Genomic DNA, 23,906 nt, shown 5'->3' with positions numbered 1-23,906 from the left:
GTAAAGTAAACTGGCCTTACAGTGCTGCAAATTTGGCAGACTCTGGTAGCACCGGACTAGTACTAGCACGATCTTGGCTTTGTACATCTGATCTTTCCTGTTTAGGAAGTTGCTCACAGTGCTTTTCTGTTCCCACCGTTTCTTCTTTTCTCTCCGTCATCTGGCTATCTGGAAAACAGGGCAGTGAAGTGGAGCCACTCTCTGCAGATGACTGTGAAGAGTTTCGTTCATTAACTACTGAACAAGAGCATCTAAAAGAGAAAAGCTAAAACACTGCAGTTATTACTAGTTTTATGAAAAACATTAGAATTACTTAAAACAATACAATCACAGAAGTCTGGATGAGGAGGTACTCTGACTCGAGGCTACGCGAACCGGCTGTTTCAAGAACAGGCTGCATGAAGCATAGGACAAACGAGAGAGAATTTCTGCTTTGCCTCTCCCATTGTTTCAAAGGGAAGCAATCTGTCCCTAACCTAGAACGGTAAGAGGCTGCTTCCCTGGGGGCTGTAATTTGTTCCCAAGCTGTGTATACTAGCAGCAGAAAAGCAGAAGCACTGGCCCATTTCCTTTTTACAAAAGGCAAAGCAGCACCTTCAAAGGAAACAGAGCTCTTGCATGGGAAAGCAGGTAGCTGCCTAATCCCCCTTCCTCACTGGCCACACACCTGATGCAGGACAAGCAACAAACTAGCTAAACAATTTCACAGTAGATTTTCCTACACTTGGAAAATACAGAACCATAGATTTTAAAAAATACATAATGGACTTGTCCAATTTCTACCACTTTGAATACCTATTATATTTATATTGCCTCTCTACACATGTATGTGATTTACTTATATATATGCATACAACTTTCAAGCAATAGTCTCTTTTAGTTACTAAGATTCAGGTTGAATAGTGAATCATTTTGCAACTGTGCTTTGACTGTAAACTAAAAAAATTATCTGTTAAGATTTTAAAGTGCAACTAAGACAGTGATTTCATCACCACTATGTGCAGTCACACAGTTAAATGCTCTAAATAAAAAAAAAAAAAAATGTTTTTTGTGGTGCTTGTTGGAGATGCCTCAGTGAATCCTGTAGCTTCTTGCACTAAGCAAGGTGTATTGAAATGTACTAACAAAGACTTCCTGCAATACCTGCTGCTTAAATGCCTTAGAAATTTAATCATCAAGAAAAAAACACAGAAATTCCCCCCACAAAAAAATCCCGTTTGTTAAAACATATTTCCTACCAGTACAATTACCATCCTAAAACGCAAGAGTCACCAGTCGAGAAATAGTGGTGTCATAGCTAAGATGGTCTAATGATAAAACAAGGCTTGGAGAGATGCAGTACCTTTTACTAGGCCAACTGAAATAATTGAAAAAAGCAAACAAGCTTTTGGATATGCAGACCTTCCAGATCATCTGTCTTGTTTTCTTCCAACTCTATCAGCTGATCTAATAACACGTTACCTCTAGAAACAAACCTACCTTGGGGAGTTAAGCCACCTCTACACCAGTTTCAATTCACAGGACACACCCCTCTAATACCCTAAAGCCTCAGACACTCGCACATAACCACTTTTCACTGCAGAAATTTCACACTTACTTTGGGGAGGGGGAAATCTGGAAAAGTAAGAAAAACTTTAATTGTACCACCACATCTTGTCACAGCAGGTCTCAGCCCTTAACGTGAAACCCAACAAGCAGCACCAAGCCTGATGAGTCTCACTGGGCCCCAAAAGCTCACCAGGCAGGATACCACAAGCAAGAGGAGGGAATAGGCAGTAAAGACACTGCATAACTCCTGCATGGAACAACAGCATTTCTTCAGCTCCCATGAAGGGGGGGGACAAAACCAAAAGGATCTCATACAACACTGCCAGTGTTCTGAGTCTCCTGCTCTCTTTCCATAGCACATGTCGACCAAGGATCCAAGGATTCTGACTTCTTGTTTGATAAATACAATGAGCATAAGTTTGGTTTAGGGAAATCTTTTTTATCTGTTGTGCATGGAGACAAAATTCAATAGGTCTTCCAGACCTATTTTCTTCTATATGGAGGGGAAGCGGGAGGGGCAGAGAGGGGAAGGCAGCAGGGAGAGGAGCAGGCAACACTATTTTTCCTCTCTTAATTAAAAGATTTAAACACTGTTTTAAGCAGAAACTGTACCTCATTTAACTGTGGCATTACTGGAGCATCCCGTTAATGATGTAACTGTACCTGAGGGAGGTGACAGAGCCTCAGACACCTAATCGAAATCACCTTCCTAAAGGCTTGGGCTGTTCAAGTTGTAAGAATAATTGATAGAGATCAGAAACTGTGGTTTTAATAATCTAATTGGTCCCATATTGCCCAAAACTAGCTCTAGGGCTGGAACAATTAAAAAGATTTTTTAATTTGATTATCTAGTGGTTTCAGAAAATGCCTCTCTTTTTCATTCCAAACCACAAGCCTTGCAGACTTCTTTTCCCTGCAGTGGTAAAGAGTCATAATAATAAAAACATAAATGTACTGCTTCTTACAGGCTTTATATGCCAATCAAACAACAGCATGGTAATGAGTACTTGGAGCACTGGAAAGGTGGGCTACAATGGGTTTGTGACTGATTTTCATGATTATTACTCATTTTCTTCTGAGTGACTTACACCTTCAGTATTTAAATGGAGATAAAGGTGTCTAGACTAGGAGTGTTCTGCCACGGTACGTAATTGGCTCTACGTCACCAAATGCTCCTTGCATCGAAATTGTGCTGGCAAAGCTCAAGTTACGAGGAAAAACCCTCTCCAAGAGCAAGAGACAAGTAAAAAGCACAACACGGCAGTGTACCTACACCTTCCTTGTAGCCTCCTACCACAGCCATTTAGCCCACACCACTGCTCCACATGTCTCTGGCATACACACAGCTGGGCTTGCAGAAGCCCCAAACTCAGACCCAGGCTCTGTAACTTCCTTCATTATTTATCTGGAAATTATACGCCACATGACTCATATGTGAGGTGTAACTATCAAGATTCGTGGCTAAATCAGGCTTGGGGAAGGGTGATTCAGAATAATCACGCACAAGCAACCAAGTTTTGGTCTGTACACCATTTTCATATTTTTGTTGAGCACAAGATACATCCTTTACTTATCCTAGTAAAGTCCTTACCAAGATAAACATTTCTTATATGCCCTATAGGGGTATAAGATACATCCTGTAAACATTTTTGTTTGCACTGAAGAGTTGTAACAGCATAGCAACATCACTTAAAAAATATAACTTCCCGATACCGACAAGTGAGTTCCTAATTTAAATGCATTTACACTACCAAAATTTCCTTTGCCCCATAACTTCTTCCATTTGTGGAACAGATTTTAGCTAACCCAAATCATCTTTGTAGACAAGCCTTTGGTCCACACTGGGTGGAGACTGAAAACAGTTTTACAGTTGAAAAGGAGCAGCCTTTGTACATATAGTAATCGCAATAACCAACTGTCAATGTATCTCAACTTTAAAGTTGCCTTATTATTAGGTAAGTACAATGAAATTTTATTGCTCTGTAACTTTTCTCCAAAATATTTTTACTGTTTCGTGCCCTCTCCCCAGAGTCTCCCAGAGGTTTTTCCTCATCTTTTACTTGTATATCCCTACCCCAATCTCCACAACTCCTCTAAATTAAAATGCCACTGTTGTCATAATTTCAAATGCCACCTGGTTTGAAATCTGGTCAAGCAGAATTAAGCTAATTAAGCCTGAATTTTTTCTGTTCATTAATTGCTCTGCTACAGAATCTACTTCCTTCCACAACACTACATTCCAAAATAGAAAGTTTCACTTTAAGATATATTTGTTGCCCCGTCGGCTGCAGAGATAACGGATTTCAAATCACTCTATGCTCACGTTTGTACCAGCATGAAACAAAACCTTTCCAAGTTGTGAAGTGTCCCATTCACATCTCTGGAGAATATATCCTAAGGACATTCCTGACCCTTTCTTCATTGACGGCTTTAGCAGAAAAATCCAGTTTACGTACTTTATTCTCAATCCAAATTTGCCTATTTTGCCACAAATACATTAAAAGAAATATCTGATATTAAAGCTGGTCACCCACCAAACAATGGAAGCCCCCAGGGAACCTCACACAGTCCAAGAATTCCTATAAAAGTTCAGCATGGGCACTGAAGAAACCCATGGGATTATCAATTAATCAGGATTACCACATTAATTCTGAAGTGAAAGGAAAAACTAGCAATAACTACTGTACCTATTACAGGACAGAGAGACATGAGAACAGAAGTAATTCGTTTAAAAAAAAAAAAAAACATCTCCTAGGCCAGTAGCAGAACTGGGAATAAAATCAAGGTTTTTGAAGCCTTGGGTAAGTAATCTAATCATTATACCTAACAATTATGCTAGAATACGAACCTCTGAAATAACCTCAGAGTTTCTTTACAAGCGTCAGCCTTATCAAACATACTATTACCTCTTTGATTTAAATACTGAAATTTTTAAATCTTAACATGTCAAGCCTCACACATCAAATATCAGATTTAGAGAACTGAGTTCTGTACCCCATTTGCTCCCCATCCAAAGAGAGGCATCAAATGCCACATGGTCCCTCTCTGGCATAAGAATCAGGGATGGCACACAGCTGCTCCAAGAGAAGAGCCAGCACCTGGCAGGGCTTTGAGTCCCAGGTGCTACCTGCCTGCCAGCAAACTCCCCTGCTGTCACCTCCCACCATGGCTGTCATTTGGGCTGGTGATTCAATGCACAAGATCCCTGTTGCCCATGGTTATGTGGCAGGCGATAGCCCTCTTTCTCACACACAGGGGAAAAAAACTGAGGAGTCTAAAAATATCCACATGAGTGTGCTTTAGGTTTTTTATAGGAGAAGGGTAATTGCTTGGGATCCAGAAGAACTCACTCGAGGTTGTGGTTTGTGCACTGCCCAGAATGATGAGTACCTTTTCTAAAAAGAGCCTGCAAAACATCCAAATTCAGGCCACACAGTCCCGGTTTATGTCCTCCGGAGCCGGTCCCCACCACTCCCAAGGCGGGCTTTGCTCCCTGGGTGATAACCTTACCTGTCCTAGATTACAAATCAACTGTGCCAAAGGAGACATACATGAGCCTTTGCCCTGCATAAGTCTGATAGAGAGCTGCTCTTACTCAGCTCCAGGCATGGCAGAGTAACCGAACACAGACCAATAAACCCAGCTTTCCTTACGCATCTCAAAGACTGAAGAAAATTTGCAGTTGCTCTTCCACACGCTTTCATTACGTGGGCGGTGCAAGCTTGATTCAAAACTGAAAGGACACTGGCCTGGAATTCATTTTTAGCAACAGTGTCAGTGGTACTTTCTCACCATCTAGAGATGGGGTGGCAACAGAACAGCCCTTGAGACAACTTTTTTTATGTCCTGCATTTTTACACATTAAATCTGGCATCCTTAGTAGTGTTAAGCAAGGCTTTAACTTTCTTGTATTGCATTTTACTGAGCTATTTACTGGCAAGACGATGTATCTTCTGTTTCCACACAATTCACAAGTGTGTGGAGGGAGCGCTTCTAACAAAGACCCACCCATGACATATGCTCACTTGCAAGACTGTTCTGATGAGCACATTTCCCAGCGTTCTTCAAATCATGCAAAATGCCAGCTTTCTTACACACAGCTCTGAATATGCAGCTTTCCAGGAATTTGCCAAGTTTCTCACGTTGCCTAATAAACACCTTTGTGCGGTGCACTTCATGCTCATTTGGACCAGGCATCTATTATTAGCTTTTGCCAATTAGGCGGTTTGCAAGGTTAGAAGAACAAAAAACAAACACAACCAACCTCCTCCCTCAAAGCAACTGGTGCATTTCTTGACTTGGCTCTGTATTCCCTATACAAACACTTTTTTTTTTTTAAAACCACTTTAATGTGGGAATAATGTTTATTCAGATTTGTTCTAAAGATGCTATTTTGTTAAAGCATATTTGTAATTGCAAGGCTGTAAACAAATTAGAGCCTTTCTCATTCCTAAAATCCAGCCCTACTGTGGGGAAGCCGCCAGTAATGACAGTAATTTATTTTTGCAAACAGCACGTTCTGACTGGGCTAGAAAATAAAGCCTAGTCGCTCTTAAAAATAACTGCCTTTGAACTACCTCTCCCTACCTTAAAGAGTTCACATTGAATCTCATTTTTCCCACAGCGTGGGCCCGAGGTGCAGGAGGCACCTCGCAGTGACAGGAGCCACAGCTGCCGTTCCCACTCCTGCAGGGCGTCCCCCTTCCCAGCCTGCTCCTTTCCCAGGGTGGCACTTGCTGTGCCAACACCAAAAATGAGCAGGGACACTTCATCATGCATGTGTGCAGCGCAGCCTCACCCTCTCACAAACATACAGACTTGAGAAAATAGGAAAGTTGGAAATTCAGTTCAGGTTGCTTTAAGTGGCAGCTTGGTTTGAGGGAAGTGCAGAATCACCCTGTTTCCTCAGGATCCTTGATTCCAACAAGAATCTAATTTACTAGATCTACAGCACAATAACCACACACACATTAGTAAAGTTTTGGTTTGTTGGGGTTTTTTGCCACTGGGGAATCTATAAGTCTGATTTATTCTGACCACCCATTTGCTTTCTTTTATGCAGCACTTCCCCATTCATCTTATGTCTGAAAGCCCTTTGCAGATTAGCTGCACTTTTTTTTTTTTTTTCAAAAAAAACCCAAAAAACAACCAAACCCAAAAACCCTTACCTCTGAAATTTTTATCTTTTCTCTTTTCCAGCTAAATCACATCACACAGAAGTCAAATTCTTGTGCAAACACTCCTTTTTATGTTTGAGTAGCAGCAAAGATCCCGAACCACTTGCCGCGACCCTCATTCTGTTGCACATGGAGGTCACCCCAGACCCGAGCCCCCGCACCCCAGGGACCTGGAGGGGCTCTCTGGGCTTAGCAGGGCATCGGCTGAGCAGGCTGAGGTGGAGAGCAGGGCTTGCTCAGCACATGTCTTAGGAAACCAGGGAGTTCAGACCAGAGCCAGCAGGCAGGCTAATAAACTCGATAGAGCAGGACAGAAACTGCTCCGCAGAGCAAACAGCCTAAGAAGGTGGGAGAGATGGGTAAGAGAGACCAGAACACAGGCACCAGGCCTAGGAGGGGCAAGATTTGACTTGGGAATGGAGAGGAGGGTAAAGCACAAGAGAAGTGAATGCAAACCATGGGGAGGCAACAGCTTTAGGGTCAAAAAAGTGGAAAAGTCTAGAAAAGCAATGGTGTGGCTAGGAAGAAGAGAAAGATGAGAGAGAAGTAGTAAAGAGGAATGAAAATAAGGAGGTCACAGAGGAGGGACATAGAGGAAGAGAAGGCACAGGATTAGAAATATAAAGTGGAAGGAAAAAAGGACACAAGTGAAAGATGGAATGAGGTATGTGTCTAACGTAATTAATAGGAAAGGTAAGAGGAAAGAGTTAGGAAAGGCAAAGTGAAAGGTAAAGAGAATCTACAGGTAGATGACACATCTATAAAATAAAACCACCTACCTAATTTATTTTTTTTAAACAAGATTAAAAAAATTAATTTCACATTTGTCTTTAAAACAGCTGACAAACTTTGAAACCAGCTGTATGTTTTTTCATGTAATGGAAGGTTCTTGCGGGAACGAGCTCGGGGAGCAGAGACTCTCTAGGGCCTGTCAAAGGACAGGGATACCACTGTAAAACAGGAGCGCCAAGCTGTTCTGCTGAGCGCAATTAAGTTTCTTACCTTCCATGTAAAATAGGTACTGAGACTGCATCCTCTTAGGCTGTCTTAGCTTATTATCGTATCTAAGGTAAACCAAACATTTTGGAGAAGGGGAAGATACAGGGTGTCTTATTTCACTTTGGCCCAGATCTTCTAAAGCAATTGTACCGATCACTTGGCAAGTACCCTGAGATTGCACCCACCTTCACTGCACTGTATCTCACATCCTCACAAAACAGTCCTGCTAGTTTTGCCTAGAGAGCTGCTAAAGGCACTACAAACAATATTCCTTCCTAACAGAAAGCAGTCAGAGTTAGATGACAGCAATGAGAATACTGACTAAAACCAGATATTTCTATATAAGAACTATAAATTGGATTGCATACAGGTTTTACAATTAGCCAATTGAGATTTTTTTGTTATTAAAATGGGAACTTGAATGGGAAGATACCATTTTTCATTAAAATATTGGGGGCTTTCATTGAAAACAACCACCAAACTTTCCTCTTTAAAACCCAAATTTTTTAGTTTTCAGCAACTAAAAAATCAAAGCTCTTACCTATTTGAGAACAAATACATGATTTTTTTCATTTTATTTTAATTATAAACCAACCCACAACTCTGCAGGAAGTTTAGGAATTTGTGTGTGCACACATCATGTGTTAGCTAAAAGTTAAAACATCAGCAGTGACAATTCAAGTTTTTTACATTCTTACAGGCACACACAGACAACTCTTCAACATGCACCTGGTAAGATGAGCAAAGGCAGGTATAATGCTATAGCTACACACATTTTTGTAAGATATTTTTGGTATTCCAACAGTCTAGGCCTGCCACATTCACACTGTTCTAGTACAGAATACTAGATACATACCGGACACCTACTGAAGTTAGTGTTACACTTTTCCAAAGGAAAATCTTTAAGAAAATAAAAATATGCAAAGAACTGCAGCTGACACTATAACACTTCCACTAAATCACCTTGTCCCACCAAGCCCAGCCCTTCCCTGGCCCTATTAGCAAACTCAGTTCTCCTCTGGGAATTTGCCCTATTGCAGATCTCAGGCTAAGCTGCTATAAATAATTCAACTAGTCAAAACTTCTTTATGCCAAGAGTGTTGTAAACCATGCATCATACCTCCAACAAGCCCGTTTTCCTTTGTCATCTCCACTTTGACAGTGGATTGATTAGATGCCTTCATCTTTGAGGTATTAATGGATTCCAGGAGGGAAACAAACTCTAGAAAGTTAGATTCATTGGGCACTTGTCCTTCTTTAGCCTCTAGATCAGACTTAGAAGTCGGTAAGGTCTTTTCTTTGTCAGATACCTCCATGAAATTCTTACTTAAAAGCACATCTGTCCCACTGTCTACGCTCAGCACCCGCATGTGCCTCTTTTCATGAGCAGTTCTACAGGACTGTGGGTCTAGGTTCTGCAGGTCCTCCTTGGAAGTTAAATCCACAGTCCGCACATTTTCAGAAGCATTCTCCTGATTTGGATCTGAACAAGTGTTAGTTTCTAAAGGAGTATTTGCTGGGTTGCTCTGTTCCTTCACTGCATCACCCGATTCATAGCCAGAGCATTGGTTGGACGACAGCTCTGCCTTTAAAATTTCTGGAGTTCTTTCGCTTTCACTAACTTCTGGGCAAGCCTTACCTTTACTGTCATCAGACAAGTCAAAAGTGATAACGGGGATTCTGAGCTGTTCATTAGTTTGCTGACTTGGCCAACCTGCTGTAACTATACCAGACTCAAGGCCTGAGCTTGTTCTCTCAGTTCCCAGAGCCTTTAGGTGGACAGAGCCCGCTAGGTCACTGAGGGTGGTGTTTGGTGTAGTACTCATTGTGATGACAATTTTAATGGGCTCACACAGCTGGTCTCCAGGAAGAGAGTTGTCCACAACTGCAACAGCAGTCTCACTGTCCGAGCAATCGAGGTCCTCATGGGTATTACCAGCATTGCAGGAACTTCCCATGTACTCAGGATCTTTGGTTGCAATGGCATTGCACTGTGGGCAATTACTGGTAAAGCCTGTCTGTGGTAATCCATCTGGCAATTTCTCTCTTTTGTAGCTTTTAGGATTACTTAAATGGTCTGAAGTAACTGAATTTTCACTGTCCCATGGCTCTGAAGAAACTCCAGTCCTTAAAATATCACCTTGTGATGAAGAAATATTTGAGAAGTTTTTAGCTACATCTCTGTCCACAAGAATATCTTGGGATCCATGCTGTCCATATGGCTGTCCATTCCCTCCTTTTTCATTTATTCCATTACCAGAAAGTGTTTCCATAGCAGCTGGTTTTGTCACTATTGCTGACGTGGTGGCACCTGAAGTAGAGGCTGTAGAAACAGGTAATATATCTGCTTTAACACAGGGTGAGGTAGATGAAACTGGTGTTGTAGCCTGGTCTTCTAATACCATAACACCTGTAAAAAACATATGGGAGTTAGGTCTCACAAATATGAACACCGTGCATTACTGAAGTATGATCTTCAGCTAGTAAAATCTAATCCAGAGCAAAGGAGGCACAGATGATGTAGCTGATTAAAACAGTTCCTAAGCAGGGATCTTTTTTGTTAGCTACATGTGAGATACTATAAAAGCAAGCTGAAATCCTTCCAAAGTCAAGACAGGCGTAACAACATGTCTATTTAATTTAAATAGTCAAAATAGCTCAAGAAACAGCTAATATCAAAACTGAAGTGTTTTACAGAATTATCCCCACTTAGGCAGAGATGAAAGAAAGAATAAGCCAGTGCGGCCAAAGTTTGCTACATCACTTCATGCAATTCCTAAATGGTCCCACAGGATACGGCAATCAACCTTATAAAAAGGAGATAAAATGAAATATATTGAGACATCTCAAGCACTGGAACTGCAGGCAAAGCAAGGTGTGATGGAGTATACACTATGAGCTAGAGGTCAATAATCCACTCAGAAGATGTTTAAGGGCTTTAAGATGCAATCTGAGCACTGGCTTCCTGGTTTAATGCTTTCCAGAGGCACAGAGCTTCCCAAGAATCTTGGGGGAAGGCTCTTTAATGTTTCTGTGTCAAAATGGGAAAGCTACTTGATTCTCACCAAAAGGCAACATCCTAAACAGCTTGGTGGACAGCTAAGAAAGCTTAGTCTGTTCCCCTTGAGATTTTGTTCAAGTTTTTCCATTCAGCTCCTAACAGGAGGCACAACAGAACCTGACATGGGATCCTCTGTGCCACTTTTATTTTGTGGCAAGCAGTGATTAAAGGTTTAAAGGGATTTATAAAGCCTTTCAGATACCTCTGAGATCTTCAATAGTTTCCCGTGTTGGCAGGTCCTAAAAATAAAAAGAAACACACAAAATTAGCATGGACATTTTTTAAATTCTGTTGGAAAAAACATCTATCAATGCAATATCTATCTAATCAAAGGTTAATTACAGCATTGGTAAGTTGCTTAACATCACTGAAATTTGGACATGTACCTTGCACAAATGCAAGGGGTGGGTGAGAAAGATGGTTATAGAACAGTCATGCTCCAAATTGCATCATTGCAATTGTGTGTGATGTTTGGGGAGGGGGGAAAAAAAACTAAGCTTTTTTTTTTTTTAAATATTTTGCAGTGCCCAATCCAGATTATTATTTTAATCATTACGGAATCGAATGCGTTCATCTGTTCTACTTTTCCAGCTATGTGTTTCCAGAGTACTAAAATGAAAAGTTTGGTCTCCAGTACTTGGTAACAATTTCTCAATGGAAAACTAGAGGACAGAGCCATTAAATTATCACAGAATCATTTAGATTGCAAGGAAGCTTTGGAGATCATTTAGTCCAAATCCCCTCTGCCATACACACACACTTAAAGCAGCTACAGCTAGAGCAGATTGCTCAGGGCCATCTCCAGCAGAGCTTTGAATATCTCCAAAAATGGAGATTTTACCACCCCTCTGCACAACCTCTTCCAGTATTTGGCCACTCTCTTGGTAGGGGAAAATAAAATAAAATAAAAAAAACCCAAACAAACAAAAAATCCCACAAAACCAAACCAAAACAACCACACACAAAAAAACTTTAAATCTAATTGATCTAATTATAGTTTTCCATGGCTGCAAGTTGCAAGTTGCAGCCACTGTCTCTTATCCTGGCATTGGACACCTCTCAGAAGAGTGTGCTCAGTCTTCTCTATGTCTTTCCATGGGAAGCTGAAGACGGTAGTAAGCTCTTCTTCTAGTCTTACAAAGAATTTTAGCCTTACAAAGGCTAGAACATCCCATCTGCCTGTCCTCATACATCAGGTACCTCATTCCTCAATCCTCTTGGTGGCTTCTGCTGGATTCTCATCAGCAGGTCAATATCTGTGGGAACTCAAAACTAAACACAATACTCCAGAGGAATACTTCAAGAGTCTAAATTCAACAGCCTAAGTGCATAACTAGAAAAAAAGTTACTGGGAAAAATTAGTGTGGCTCTCTTCTGGCTGATGGGCACCAAAACAAAGAGGAAATAATAATTATCTCCTAGAATTTCTTGGTGGTATCCTGGCAGCAATAACAGAAGACTAGGTTTGACAAGACCCAACCTACATATTTGGAAGTGGGAGACTTGGACAAGATCCCAAGAAGAAATGGGTTTCCGAATGGACAAATACCAGAATACTGGGGACTACGACAGAAACAAGGTGAAAAATATTTTACCTCATAAGAGAACTATTAATGTCTGTGAATCATACAGATGCTACAAAAAGGTAAAAACACTCCAGGAAATGAGGAAATAGTTCAGATTCAGACCAGGCTTTGAACAGTTTGCAGTAAATAGGGACACAGGGTGGGGGTGGAGTGATATGAAGACAGAATGAAGTATCAAATAGCTACTTATTCAGAGATCACTAACCATCCTCTGCACTGACTGAGGCAGGAGTCCTGTAGAAAAAAATAGCACGGGATCACATAATTAAAGATTTTATCACAGTATACATGGGGAGTAGCTTAAGATTACACAGACAGCATTCATTCTGTTTCTTAATTTTTGGATACTTAACACTTCAACCTTCTCATGGTTATTTCCTATTTTTTCTTTAATAACATCTACATACATCCCCTTCATCACTTCATACACTATTGATTTAGAAAGCATGGCCAATGACATGGAATGAACATACATGTATTTCTAACCTCATGTAGGCATCTCCTAGATTTAAATAATGGTTTTTATGTTTTGTTTAAATACTCAAGAGATGTTTTGGGTTCATTTTATAAGCCTAAGTCTCGTTACACAAAACCAAATTATTAATGCTCCAGGAGCGGATCCCTTTCGATGCAATGAGAGGTTTCTCAGATTGCATTAGCCTCTCCCTTCTCTCAAAGCAGCCAGGTTGCTCTTGGCGAGATTTACAAAGGCCATTTGGTACCTATAGAGCATACAGACACCTCCTAAGAAGTGCAGAATTCCAGCTCCAGCTTTGCAAACCCAAACTTTTAGGACAAGGCTGACCAACAGGAGTGGTATACCTAATAGATCCACGGAATGACTCTTCCTCCTCAGGACAGACCTACGCTTCACATGATCAGTACCTGGCAATGCAAAACTCCACAAAGTGAAGAGACTGTGACAGAAAACCACATACTAACCATTACTCCAGGTGAGTTCTGTGAGTGCAGAGCCTGTGCCCTTGAACTGTCATGAATTGTTTGGGTAGAGTCATCTTGGTTGGTCTCACCGACGACACCATTATCCCCGGTGTTATTGCTGAAAAGGAAGCAAACGAAAAATAAAGCAGTGCTTCTTACCACAGAGGATCACAGTGAGTTTTGGGAAGAAGCTGAGGAATAATAACAGAATAGGAGGAAGTAGCACAGCACAATGACTTGACAGCACGTTTTTCCCCTCCCATGATAAAAGCACAGGGCTGAAAAATACTGTAACCCTTTTTGCACCTCCTTCCTCTCCAAGACAACTTGCAAAAGATAAATAAATAAAAATCCTTCAATATAAAATTATTCTGGTGCCTTAGGAAGTAGAGCATTGCTGTGAGAAATACAGTGGCATCTCTCCAAGCTCCCTATGTGTATATAATGTCATTTAGCTTGCCTGACATGCACACAGATTTATCAGCATAGAAGGCTATTTGGGGCTTCTCAGCAGACGTGTAACAGTCAAATGCTACTCCTTTCACAATTTTTGCTTTTTACGTCCTTTGACAGTATTCTTGTGTACATATTGCTTATCTAATTGCCTGTTTATTTACAAACCTCCCATCAAACAACTATTTGAAGTGCAGTACATAATGTCTATTAGTACAATCATTAGACCACAATATAAAGTTATTCCTCTGGTTTTAGTCAAGGCAAACATATATCCTTACTAATTTTATATGTTATAAGCAACTTGCTGGTCACTATGGATGCATTCATCTATCCACTAACTCTTTTTACACATATTTTCTACTAGCTTTTCCATGGATATAAGCAAGTATTTTTGGACAACGTTTACTAATGAGAACGAACACATGTTCTCTTTCTTGGGTATGATATGACAAAAATTCGGGGGGGCGGGGAGGGGGGGAGGGAATCAACACTACAGTGAAATGTCAAAAAATGTGGGTTTGGGCTTTTTTATTTGGTTGTGAGGTTTTGTTTTTTTTTTTTCAAAAAAACCTTATTTTTAAAACCCTACAGCTGTATATAAGCTATAAAATTATTTAACTGGGGATCTCAGTCACCTTTCCACAATTTTTTTTGTAGTTAGCTGGCTTCAGAAACTTGTTCAACCAACCTGCCACGGCCTGTTAAAAAACTTCTGTCATCCATCTAGTCAAAATACTAAGTTCTTTAGTTTCTGATCTAGTACTACATAATGGACTGTTGTGCCTAGGACCTCCTAGGAGGAATAGTTACATGATTTAACACTCAATTTTTAAGCAATTCTACTCCTTAGCCAAAATAAAGGCAGGATAATGAAAGTTAATTAACCAATGAACAGGAAAACACTGAGGTTCTGTTTAAATTTCATCCAGCCTAGAACAATTGATGAGCCTCTTAAATTACCGTATTGGACATCTGTAAAATAGGAAATAGCTTTGTGGGCTGGTGAGAACTAAAGAGGAATAGAGCCTGAAAGGCATCACCCAATCTAAAATAACCTTGTATGGTTAGTGACACACGTAAGAGGCATTTCTCAGAAGAGTCTTGATGCAGGCAGACCTTGGCACTCCCAGCAATGTCACTGCCAGGAGCGCAGCACAGATGCACAAGTGTAAAGACACAGAAGAGCAGCAGCACAGAGTTACAGAAACAATCGTGATACTACTTATCTTGCACAGAGCTAGTAGTAGTGACTGCAAATGCACCAAAAAATACCCAAAGTAAGTTCTTTTATACAGAGCTCTCTGTTGAAGCTTGACCCATAGGTATAACAAACCTACTGGGTTTAAGTTTTGTTTTGATATTCCTATGCTGCTGTCACTATTGGATGTACCTTGTTTCATCATTTTTCACAAGTGTCATAACGCTTAGGAACACTGGAAGCCACTTGCCAGCTTCATTTGTTTGTATGACTCAAGCTTGAAAAACCAGCAAGAGAGGTCTCCATTTATTCTGAAAATTTCACAGTGGAATATTCTGCACATACACAAATCTGGAAAAAGTCAGTATCAGTCTTCAGCCAAATACTATTTTTACCTTTAATACCATTTCAACCTGGAAGCAGCCTTACAGACTTTGACAGTTTATTTGCAGCAAAGACCTAATACTGGGCTTATCAGTAGAGAGGCTGTGAATACCTACCAAATGCCCCTAAGAAATGAAAGTGGTTCTAGCTTTCCTCATGAACGGGACCACAGAAGCATTGTAAGCAGTCACAATAAAACGTAAGGGGGAAAAGCAACTTACGCATCTAGGTTTGACCTGAGAGGGAAGTTACTGTAAGCACGGAAAGGCAACATGATCTCAGGCTTTGAAAGCTGTGATATTGAAGCATTTTCTTCACCAACAGGTGCCTGCCATTTCCTCTGCTCTTCCCAGCAGGTAAGCACAGCAGGAAGAGGAAAGAGCAAGCATTTAAAAGGCTTCCCCAGAAAACTTCTCCCAGGTTTTCTCCAGGATCTTTTAGCACCTCCCAGACAGGTCTCTTCCTACTGCCTTCATCATGCTAAGCTGCTGCCCCCCCCAAACCCCGAATCAGGTGCAGCTCTGCCTGCTTCACCATGAGCATGCTGCAGCCACTGCAAATAAAAGCACTGAGCAGGTTTTTCCAAGTGCCATTCCTCACACAACTGTAAGGGGTTTTCCTACAGCCAGCAGGCATTTCTGCTATGCAGAACCACGGTGCAAACTCATCTGTTTTACAGAATATACCAGCAATGTGCAATGAAAACCTTACCTACGATTTGAGGGCTGAACTGTACTTCCTTTTGGGACCTCTGTATCATTGCATTGCCTTCCATTTTTTCTTGAGATCTTTTGTTGAATTACTTCGCCTTTGTCAAACATAAGGTGGAGACGGTAACTGATCACCTTTATTACTGTGAAGAACACTGTCACCGAGCTGCAGTACACAAAAACTGTAACTGCATTTGCTGGAAAAGCCTACAGGAAGAAATAATAAAGACATAACAGTTCATCTTGAGAAGATGCTGCTAAAGATTTTTAAGTCATTTTCAAGCTCTTTAGTCCTCATTGTCTATTATTTGTACCTCTACTGAGTTTTGCAACCACAAAAAGTAGTGTATCTTCGTACAGTATACTTAAGCTCTGCTCAAAAGAAGTCTAAGGATTTGCTCAAATTTCAAACCATTTTACACGATTTATTCTTCTTTTGGTTAGTTGTGGATATTATCTATTTCTTAACAAAATTAGTAAAATCTCACAATTGACAAACATTGTAAATCCTCTTAAAATACTGCATTCCCAGGATAACGCAGCTGCCACCTTTCCTAAACTATGAACTTATAAACACACACACAAAATGAAACATTAGTTATCTACAAACAGGAAGCCCCTTTTGAAAAGTTCTGCCATCTTACCTTGCTTCTCAGTTATGATTTAACAGCAAAATGCTGTAGTTTGATCTCCTTTTTCCAACACTACACAACACATTCCCAAATCTCTTTACCACTGAAGAATTTTAAATAATTAATCGTGGCTAGTCAAGACAAGAGAATAAAATGCGTTTGGAGAGGCAGTCTCTTTGAATTCTTTATTTCTAAAGTTCATAATTGTTAGTTTGCAGCTGTCTGTGATCTGTTTGCTGATCTGCGATGAGCACCATATTTCTTGGTCATTAAAATTAATTACAGTTCTACTACAGTCTGTAAAGTTCTTTCGCAGACATGACATACTACCAACATCTTTATATGTAAATACTTTCTTACAGTAAAGGGAAATCAATGGACATTTGCCATTATAATTGAAGGGACAAAGCCTTTATCATTATAGCCACGGAACACTCTTATGTATTGTTGTCACACAGTTGCAGTCTCACAATGAGTTTAATATCTTCTCTATCTTTTCAGGTTTTTGGTTTTTTAAACAGAGCATTACTATATCCCTGCACAATTTGTAGCGGGGGGCGGAGGGGGGGGGGAAGGAAGACTTTCAATGCTCAGGATTTGCTAAAAGCCTGCTGGACTTAATTTTTAAAAATGGTCTTTTCTTCGGGCCTAAATCTATCATTTTAAGTATCAGCATTGCAGGTCAAGGAACATTTGGATGTAAAAGATTAGAAATCTTTCCAGATTCTTAAGTAAACCACACTGACCACACAGGTGAAGGGAACAAGACACATTTACTTCATCTCTAAAACAAGTCACTGCATTTATCTTGATGTTGAAATGTTGAATCATTTCTGTGTTATTACAAGCAAGAGGGTTGCTATTCTGCTACTGCTTTTGGCTTAGTGAGACTTCATACCTACAAGATGTACATGTGGAAATTTGCAGGCAAATCCTTTCTTATGATTATTGTGATTCATATACAAAGAATCCATTGCACAAAAGTGCAGAAGCTATTTAGTATGTAGGTACTACTAATGATCCCTCGTAAGAGAGACATTACTTTCTACAAGTTGAGGCTTAGTCTGTTAAGAGTACTTTGTGGTACTATGTATATAATGAAACTAAGCATACCCTTCAGTTATTTAGCAAACCTGAGCCAGAAAGAGGATCAGTTTGCATGGCCATGCTCTTAGGGTATACGGTTTGCAGGATAAGGTTGAAGAATTTGTGATTTATGACTAACGTATTTGCAAAACACAAGTTAAAAATTGCTTGGCTTCACGAAGAACGATAGCCAATTATATGTAATGATTTGTTTAAAAGAGAGATTTGCTCACTTTGCAAGGAATCTCTTCAACTATATTCTAAAAAGCACAGGCTGACCGCTCATTATAAAGTAACAGCTCAGAATGAGCCACTGGAAAAGAAGTGCTCTATAGGTGATGCATATAAAGCTTAATAAATATTATATGAATAACATCAAGAGGACACAATAAAAATAGACTTCCAGTAGTGCAGTCTATAAGCGCATAGAGCATACTACAAGAGAGAATCAAAGGAAGCTCCTAGATTTCTACATGGAAAAGAGGGCCAGTTTTAGCAAATGTCAACTACTGCATGTCCTCATCCGTGCCTTGTGACCAGATGTACCAGAGGTGTGCCTGTGGTCTCCCTGCCCATCTACCCAAGACATACAGTGCTTCCCTCCCACATATGTGCCATGCATGCTCACAATCCCAAGCCTGATGATGTAAAATAAGGCCAGCACATCCTTAATATTCTGAATCTTGGGGCAAGCTAAGTAGTACAAGCCCGCAGCTCGCTCCCTGCCCACATGAGGAATTAGGAGAAAGATGAAGCTGAGAATGGAAAGCCCTCAATTTTCTGAATCAGGCCTCTTGCATAAGGGTGCAAGTGTCATATGACTGCAGTTGGTGTTCCCAGGTACAAATAGGTGAAAGCGATCAAATCTGCTTAAACTAAAGATGAATTAAGTTATAGACCACTGAGGAATTATACGATAGATTCACTTTCGATGCACTATAGTTATAATTAGCCTGGTTTCCTATGGAAACGAGGTTTTATAATCACACCATGTGCCTGTGTATTCATCATCTCTTTCCATCCCCTCTGCTGAATAACGTATTAATTCTTTGGCTACTTTCAACTAACTTTGAGAGAATGCACCCCACTGGGACAAGGTCACAGCAGCACACCTCCTGCGTCAATGAGACAAACCCACACAGCTCTCTGACCTTCTGAATGCCACCCCAGTGACAGGACAAGCTTCAGTTGAGCTGACATCTTATTAGAAGCTAGGGAAAAAAAAAAAAGCCATCCACAAATTCATTAGAAAGCAGGCTTCATCACATCCCACAGGTTTCTCTGGAAGCTGTCGCTCTAGCTTTCTTTGCTCTTGCCTAATTAAAAACTCTACCATAATGTACTTTTTGTTTTCCAGTAGCTTCTGTTGTTATACCCCGCACCAGAACAGTGTGGGGTCACAGGCAGAAATGCAGGCTGGCGTGTTCCAGTGGCTTGACTTACTACTGCAAAAGCAACAGAGTTGACCTGCCCATGCAGGGAGGACCTTTGCTCAGGGCTTCCGCCTGCCTAGAGAATGCTCCCAGAGGAATGGCCAAATTCTTCTTCACGTGTCTTCTAACATTATTTGAGTAGCACAAAGGCAGAGGTCACTGAGGTATACACTTCCTAATGTATAAAGGCGTGTAACCTTTGAACAAAATACCACACCCTGTAAATTGGACTAAATGCTTAAAGTTGATTAGACCCAAACGTATCCCACCCGATGCTCGAGCACCTGAGGCATCTAAAGCAAGACGGTGCTGCACTACTGCAGCCTCACTGTCTTGGCACACTACAGAACACAAATGAGGAAACTATCAAATAAGCAGGCAGTCAGCCATTACTACCAGGCTTGCAGAGGTACGAGTGGAAGATATAATACTCGAGCCAAAGGTAAATATTTTGATGTTAATTTAGCTGAATTAATAACTAAAAGATGTCCATCACACAGTATAAAACATGGTAAAACAGGTAGCAAGTAAAATTCCAGGGGTGTACACTCAGTTGCAAGCATGCATCCTACCATACAATAAATACAGTAAATACAGTGTAGCTTACCTCTCTTTTGTGGAGGTATATGTATCCATACTTTTACAGGGAGAGAAAGTGGGGTAAAGTGTGGCCAAATGGTACTTGCTGACACACTGCAAGTTTTATTACAGTTTACCTCTGAGTAATTTATGTGCCCACACCCTTATACTGCCATGTTGTACTTCTCCTATCACAGCGTGATTTGCAGATCTAATGCGTAAGAAGTAACAACCCCGTAGGTTCAATAGATTCCTGTCCAACAAAAGGCTGAAGAAACACTCGCTAGGCCATTCTGGGGACTCACCAAAACATGGATGTGCATTGTCTTGTGGCTTGTAAAATAAGCTACAGTACAAGCATTACCAAAGTTGCATCACTGGTGTTTCACTGGGGCTGAATTCAGCCCAGTGGCTTCATATAACAATTACTACTATTTTCATGCACAAAACACCTGGGAACCCACCACCCTGGAATAAAATAACTTTAATTCTTAACCCATTATGAGAGTTGACAGGGCCAAAGTTAGAAGAGATCTCATTACAATTTTGAAAGTTGATTTTAACAGCAATGATGCTTCAAATAATTTCCAATGCACATTTTTAATTTTATATTTACTACTACAACAGATAAATGAGAAGAAAAGGAAGAGATGGAAACACAGATCTGCATTTTCAGGGGTGGGAAAGCTAATAAGGGAACTGTTGGTACGAAAGTAAGCTATGCTGACAAAGCTAGAGAATGAAATCCCCGTTCCACACGACAGAAACAACCTGATACTATAAGCTTCCCAACACTACTGTCAGCACATCTCTGCTGAGACAGTGTGAAAAATCTAAAAACAGCTGGATAAGTCTTGCCATTTCATTGAAATCAAACTGTTTCAGAGAGTCTTTCTGACTTTGACAAAACTGTGATTAAGACTATCCCAAGCAAAGGAAAATTTTAAAAAGTAGTACTCTGATTTGTTTTGACTTTGACATTTCAGGAAATGTCAGCAACTACTTTATGTGAATCCAAAACTATTGGTGTCAAGTGTGTAACATAAATATTACCCCAAATATTACTGAATATAATATTGTAAGTAAAATTCCCCAAAGAAAACCTTTAGTTAAAAAGCGGGTTCAAGTTTCTAAGTGACAAGAATATGTCTTGCATAACGTTTACAAAGCCCAACCACTTAAAAGTAAGAAAACAAATACTTAAGGACATCATTACTCTCAAGCAGCCAGCATAATACATGCATTATTCGTATCAAGGATAAGGAATTCCCATAGCAATACATTAGCTCAAGAACACAAGTCCTGCATTTAACCAGATGATTCATCAGAAAGTCAGCCAGTCTGCAGAAAAAGCAAGTCCATCTAGATAGGCAAAGATGTAGCCCAAGAGAGAGTTCAATAGATAAGTTTTCTCCCATTCGCTTTAAATAATGTCTTTTTTTTACCTTGACTCTGACCTACAACCTTGTATCCAGTGTTCTTTCGTACAACTCTGCATGTCTTCTTCCATGCTGTAAGTTCAGAAGTTTCCCACAAGGAAATACATATTCTTTCAGATACATACTTACATCAATTGGAAAAAAGTTAACCTTTACTTTTTTTTTTCTTGTTAATCACACATACCACTTTGACAATCAGTTGTACAATATAAGGCTCTTGCTGGTTTGCATAGGAAATAGACCAATCAGTAGAAAGCAATCAATCAGAAGAAAGCATATCATTATCTTGGTTCATTAACTCCATGAGCCATGCTTACAAGAATTCACTGCAATCCATCCCACAAAATACAGTATACCAATTGATTTTTAAAAATACAAGATTTGCTTTCCACTGGGATTGCAGAGGGATTCATGAATGCTCTTTACTTTTGAAACTCGGGGCAATATCCAATGACCTAGGGTGAAGAAACCTATTTGGAAATTTTATCCAACAAAAAAAAAAAAAAACATTTCTACAGAACTTAGTTAAGAATTTAGTTGAGTCACTGTGAGAACCAAAGGGAGGGAAATTGTTTCCAGTGGAAGCAATATTAAGCTACAATCACCAAAGAACACACCAACGAAAAGATGCAATGATCCAGCAAACCGTACTTTTAACCTTTCCCTCACACAGTAGGAAAACAGAAAAACAGAAAAAGTTTCAAATTTTCAAGGAAAATAGCTTTAAAGTTTACCAAACAAATTCTAGCTATTGAAATTATTTATTTGCAATGTTTAAATTTCAGCACAAAGGGAGCTGCATGTCACAAAAAGCCATGTGACTCACCAGTGACATTCAGCAAGGCACATGAATTACGTGCTATTTGGATTTGTCCATTTATTTACCCTTCTCAGCAGGTAAGGCTAGAGGAGACTTGGGGAGGAAATACAAAAAAAAGTCTCTAAGAGAGGTTTTTCTTGAAGAAACATGCCCCCAGTCATTCAGCATTTGCAGAGGCCAGCATTACAGCCCTCCGTAAGCGACTCTACCCAGCAGGGCTGAGGGCCGACCCTAGACTAATGCTCCCGGCGTACTCAGCCCCTTAACCTTTAGGCACAAAATCCTCACGTAAAACCCAATTTGCCTCTTTTTTAACACGCGCACGCAGCGGAGGTCAGCGTATTCTCCCTCTCACGCCCTTGCCGCCGCTGGGCTGGGGTCGGCGGCTGCCCACCCCACACGCTCACACTCATCCCCGCCGCCCCCCCTCCGCGCCCCGGTGTGGCTCTCACCAGGTGCAGGGCCATGGGCAGCGTCAGCAGGAAGAGCCACAGATAGAGGTGACAGCTGTTGGTGAAGGCGCCCTGCTCCGGGTCGTGGTACCAGCCCCCGGTCAGCGCCGCCCACACGCCCTGCCCCACCAGCCGCGCCGCCGGCGACACCATGGCCGCCCCTCGCCGCCGCCGCCCCCACCGCCTCCCCTCAGCCGCCCGCCGCCGCCGCCGCCATGCCGGGCGCCCGCGGATTCTCCCATGGTGCCCTGCGACGCCGAGCATCCCGCCCGCCCCACCCCGAGCGCCACCGCGGGCCGCCCCCCCACCAGTTACGGCGTCCCTCTCGCCCCCACCGCGGTGCGGTGCGGGGGGCGCTGCCCCACTGCCGGGTCCGATGGGGTGGGGGGGGGCCGCACCCGGCTGCCGGTAGCGAGCGGCGGCGCAGGGAGACCGCAGGGCGGAGAGGGGCCGGGCCACGGCGGGGGTGCGGGGGGCAGTTCTGGCGCGGAGGCGTCCGTCAGCGCGGCGGTACCGCCCCGGGCGGGCGAAGGGGTGGCTCACAGGTGCGAAAAACGCGCAGCAGAGGGGCGGCAGCGGCGCCAGCCCACGAGGCTGCTCCCCTCATCGGTCACGTCTCACACACACACACAAACACACACACACCCCGCCTTGACTTCATTGCCGGTTATTAATTTGCCTGATACATCACGAGTTTCTGAGCTTTGGGCTCTGCCCAGCTTTGGTGTTGACCTTTTTGTGTTGTTTTGAGACGTATTTGGGGCAGACAGGTGGGGGAATTCTGTAAAAAAAACCTAAAACATTTGGCTTCTTTCAAGAATGGGTTTAGGGTAAAACACAATCTGCCTTGCGTTAAAGAATTTCATGGCAGCTGACCTCAAATTAGCAGAGTCAAGAGGTACCTGAGGGGTGAGGGAAGCCCAGGTGTACGAAGCAGGGGGGAATGGAGTCAAGATGGAGGCCAAAGGCAGCAAAGGATAGGGCATAAGGTTACGGGGCATATCCCCATGGGATACCCCTGAAGGAAGGGGTGGAAGACTGGGCCGTGACCACCAGAGCTGATGGTGCACAGCACTCCCTCCTGCTCACCCTCTGCCGTCAGAAAACAGCCGTGAACTTCGATTGTATCTCTCTCATCAACCCCTTCTGGGGACTTCCCCACACACATAGACTTTTACTGAAGTGAGTTTTGTGAAGGGTGCCCGTATGAAATGGAGGCAGCCAAGCAGCTTCCACATTTCTTGACCAAATTTACCTTACTTTCATTGTTCCCAACTCGGGCTCATTTCGTGGACTATACACGCGGTTCCGGTGTGCTCTGTATGGATCTTTTACACAAAGGTTCAGAGACCAAAGATGCTATTAAACAACCCTATTTGTGAGCTAATGAACCACATCTCCACT

At 41.6% G+C, this 23,906-nt stretch overlaps 1 protein-coding gene across 1 annotated transcript in view; it reads right to left on the bottom strand.

Annotated features, from left to right (window-relative positions):
* Positions 1 to 22,655, bottom strand: part of PCNX2 (pecanex 2) — a 160,992-nt gene extending 138,337 nt beyond the window's left edge. Inside the window, exons 1-6 of the mRNA XM_054196782.1 lie at positions 22,503 to 22,655; positions 16,063 to 16,268; positions 13,314 to 13,431; positions 10,988 to 11,024; positions 8,845 to 10,134; positions 21 to 168 (exon numbers count right to left, since the gene is read on the bottom strand). Of these exons, the coding sequence (XP_054052757.1) occupies positions 21 to 168; positions 8,845 to 10,134; positions 10,988 to 11,024; positions 13,314 to 13,431; positions 16,063 to 16,268; positions 22,503 to 22,655 (1,952 nt within the window). The remainder of the gene's footprint in view (positions 1 to 20; positions 169 to 8,844; positions 10,135 to 10,987; positions 11,025 to 13,313; positions 13,432 to 16,062; positions 16,269 to 22,502) is intronic.
* Between the last annotated feature and the right edge of the window lie 1,251 nt (positions 22,656 to 23,906).

Source organism: Rissa tridactyla, chromosome 3 (assembly GCF_028500815.1).
Source record: "Rissa tridactyla isolate bRisTri1 chromosome 3, bRisTri1.patW.cur.20221130, whole genome shotgun sequence".
NCBI lineage: Eukaryota > Metazoa > Chordata > Aves > Charadriiformes > Laridae > Rissa > Rissa tridactyla.
Note: the sequence above shows the minus strand (reverse complement) of the source record. Positions and strands in the feature narration are given on the sequence as shown.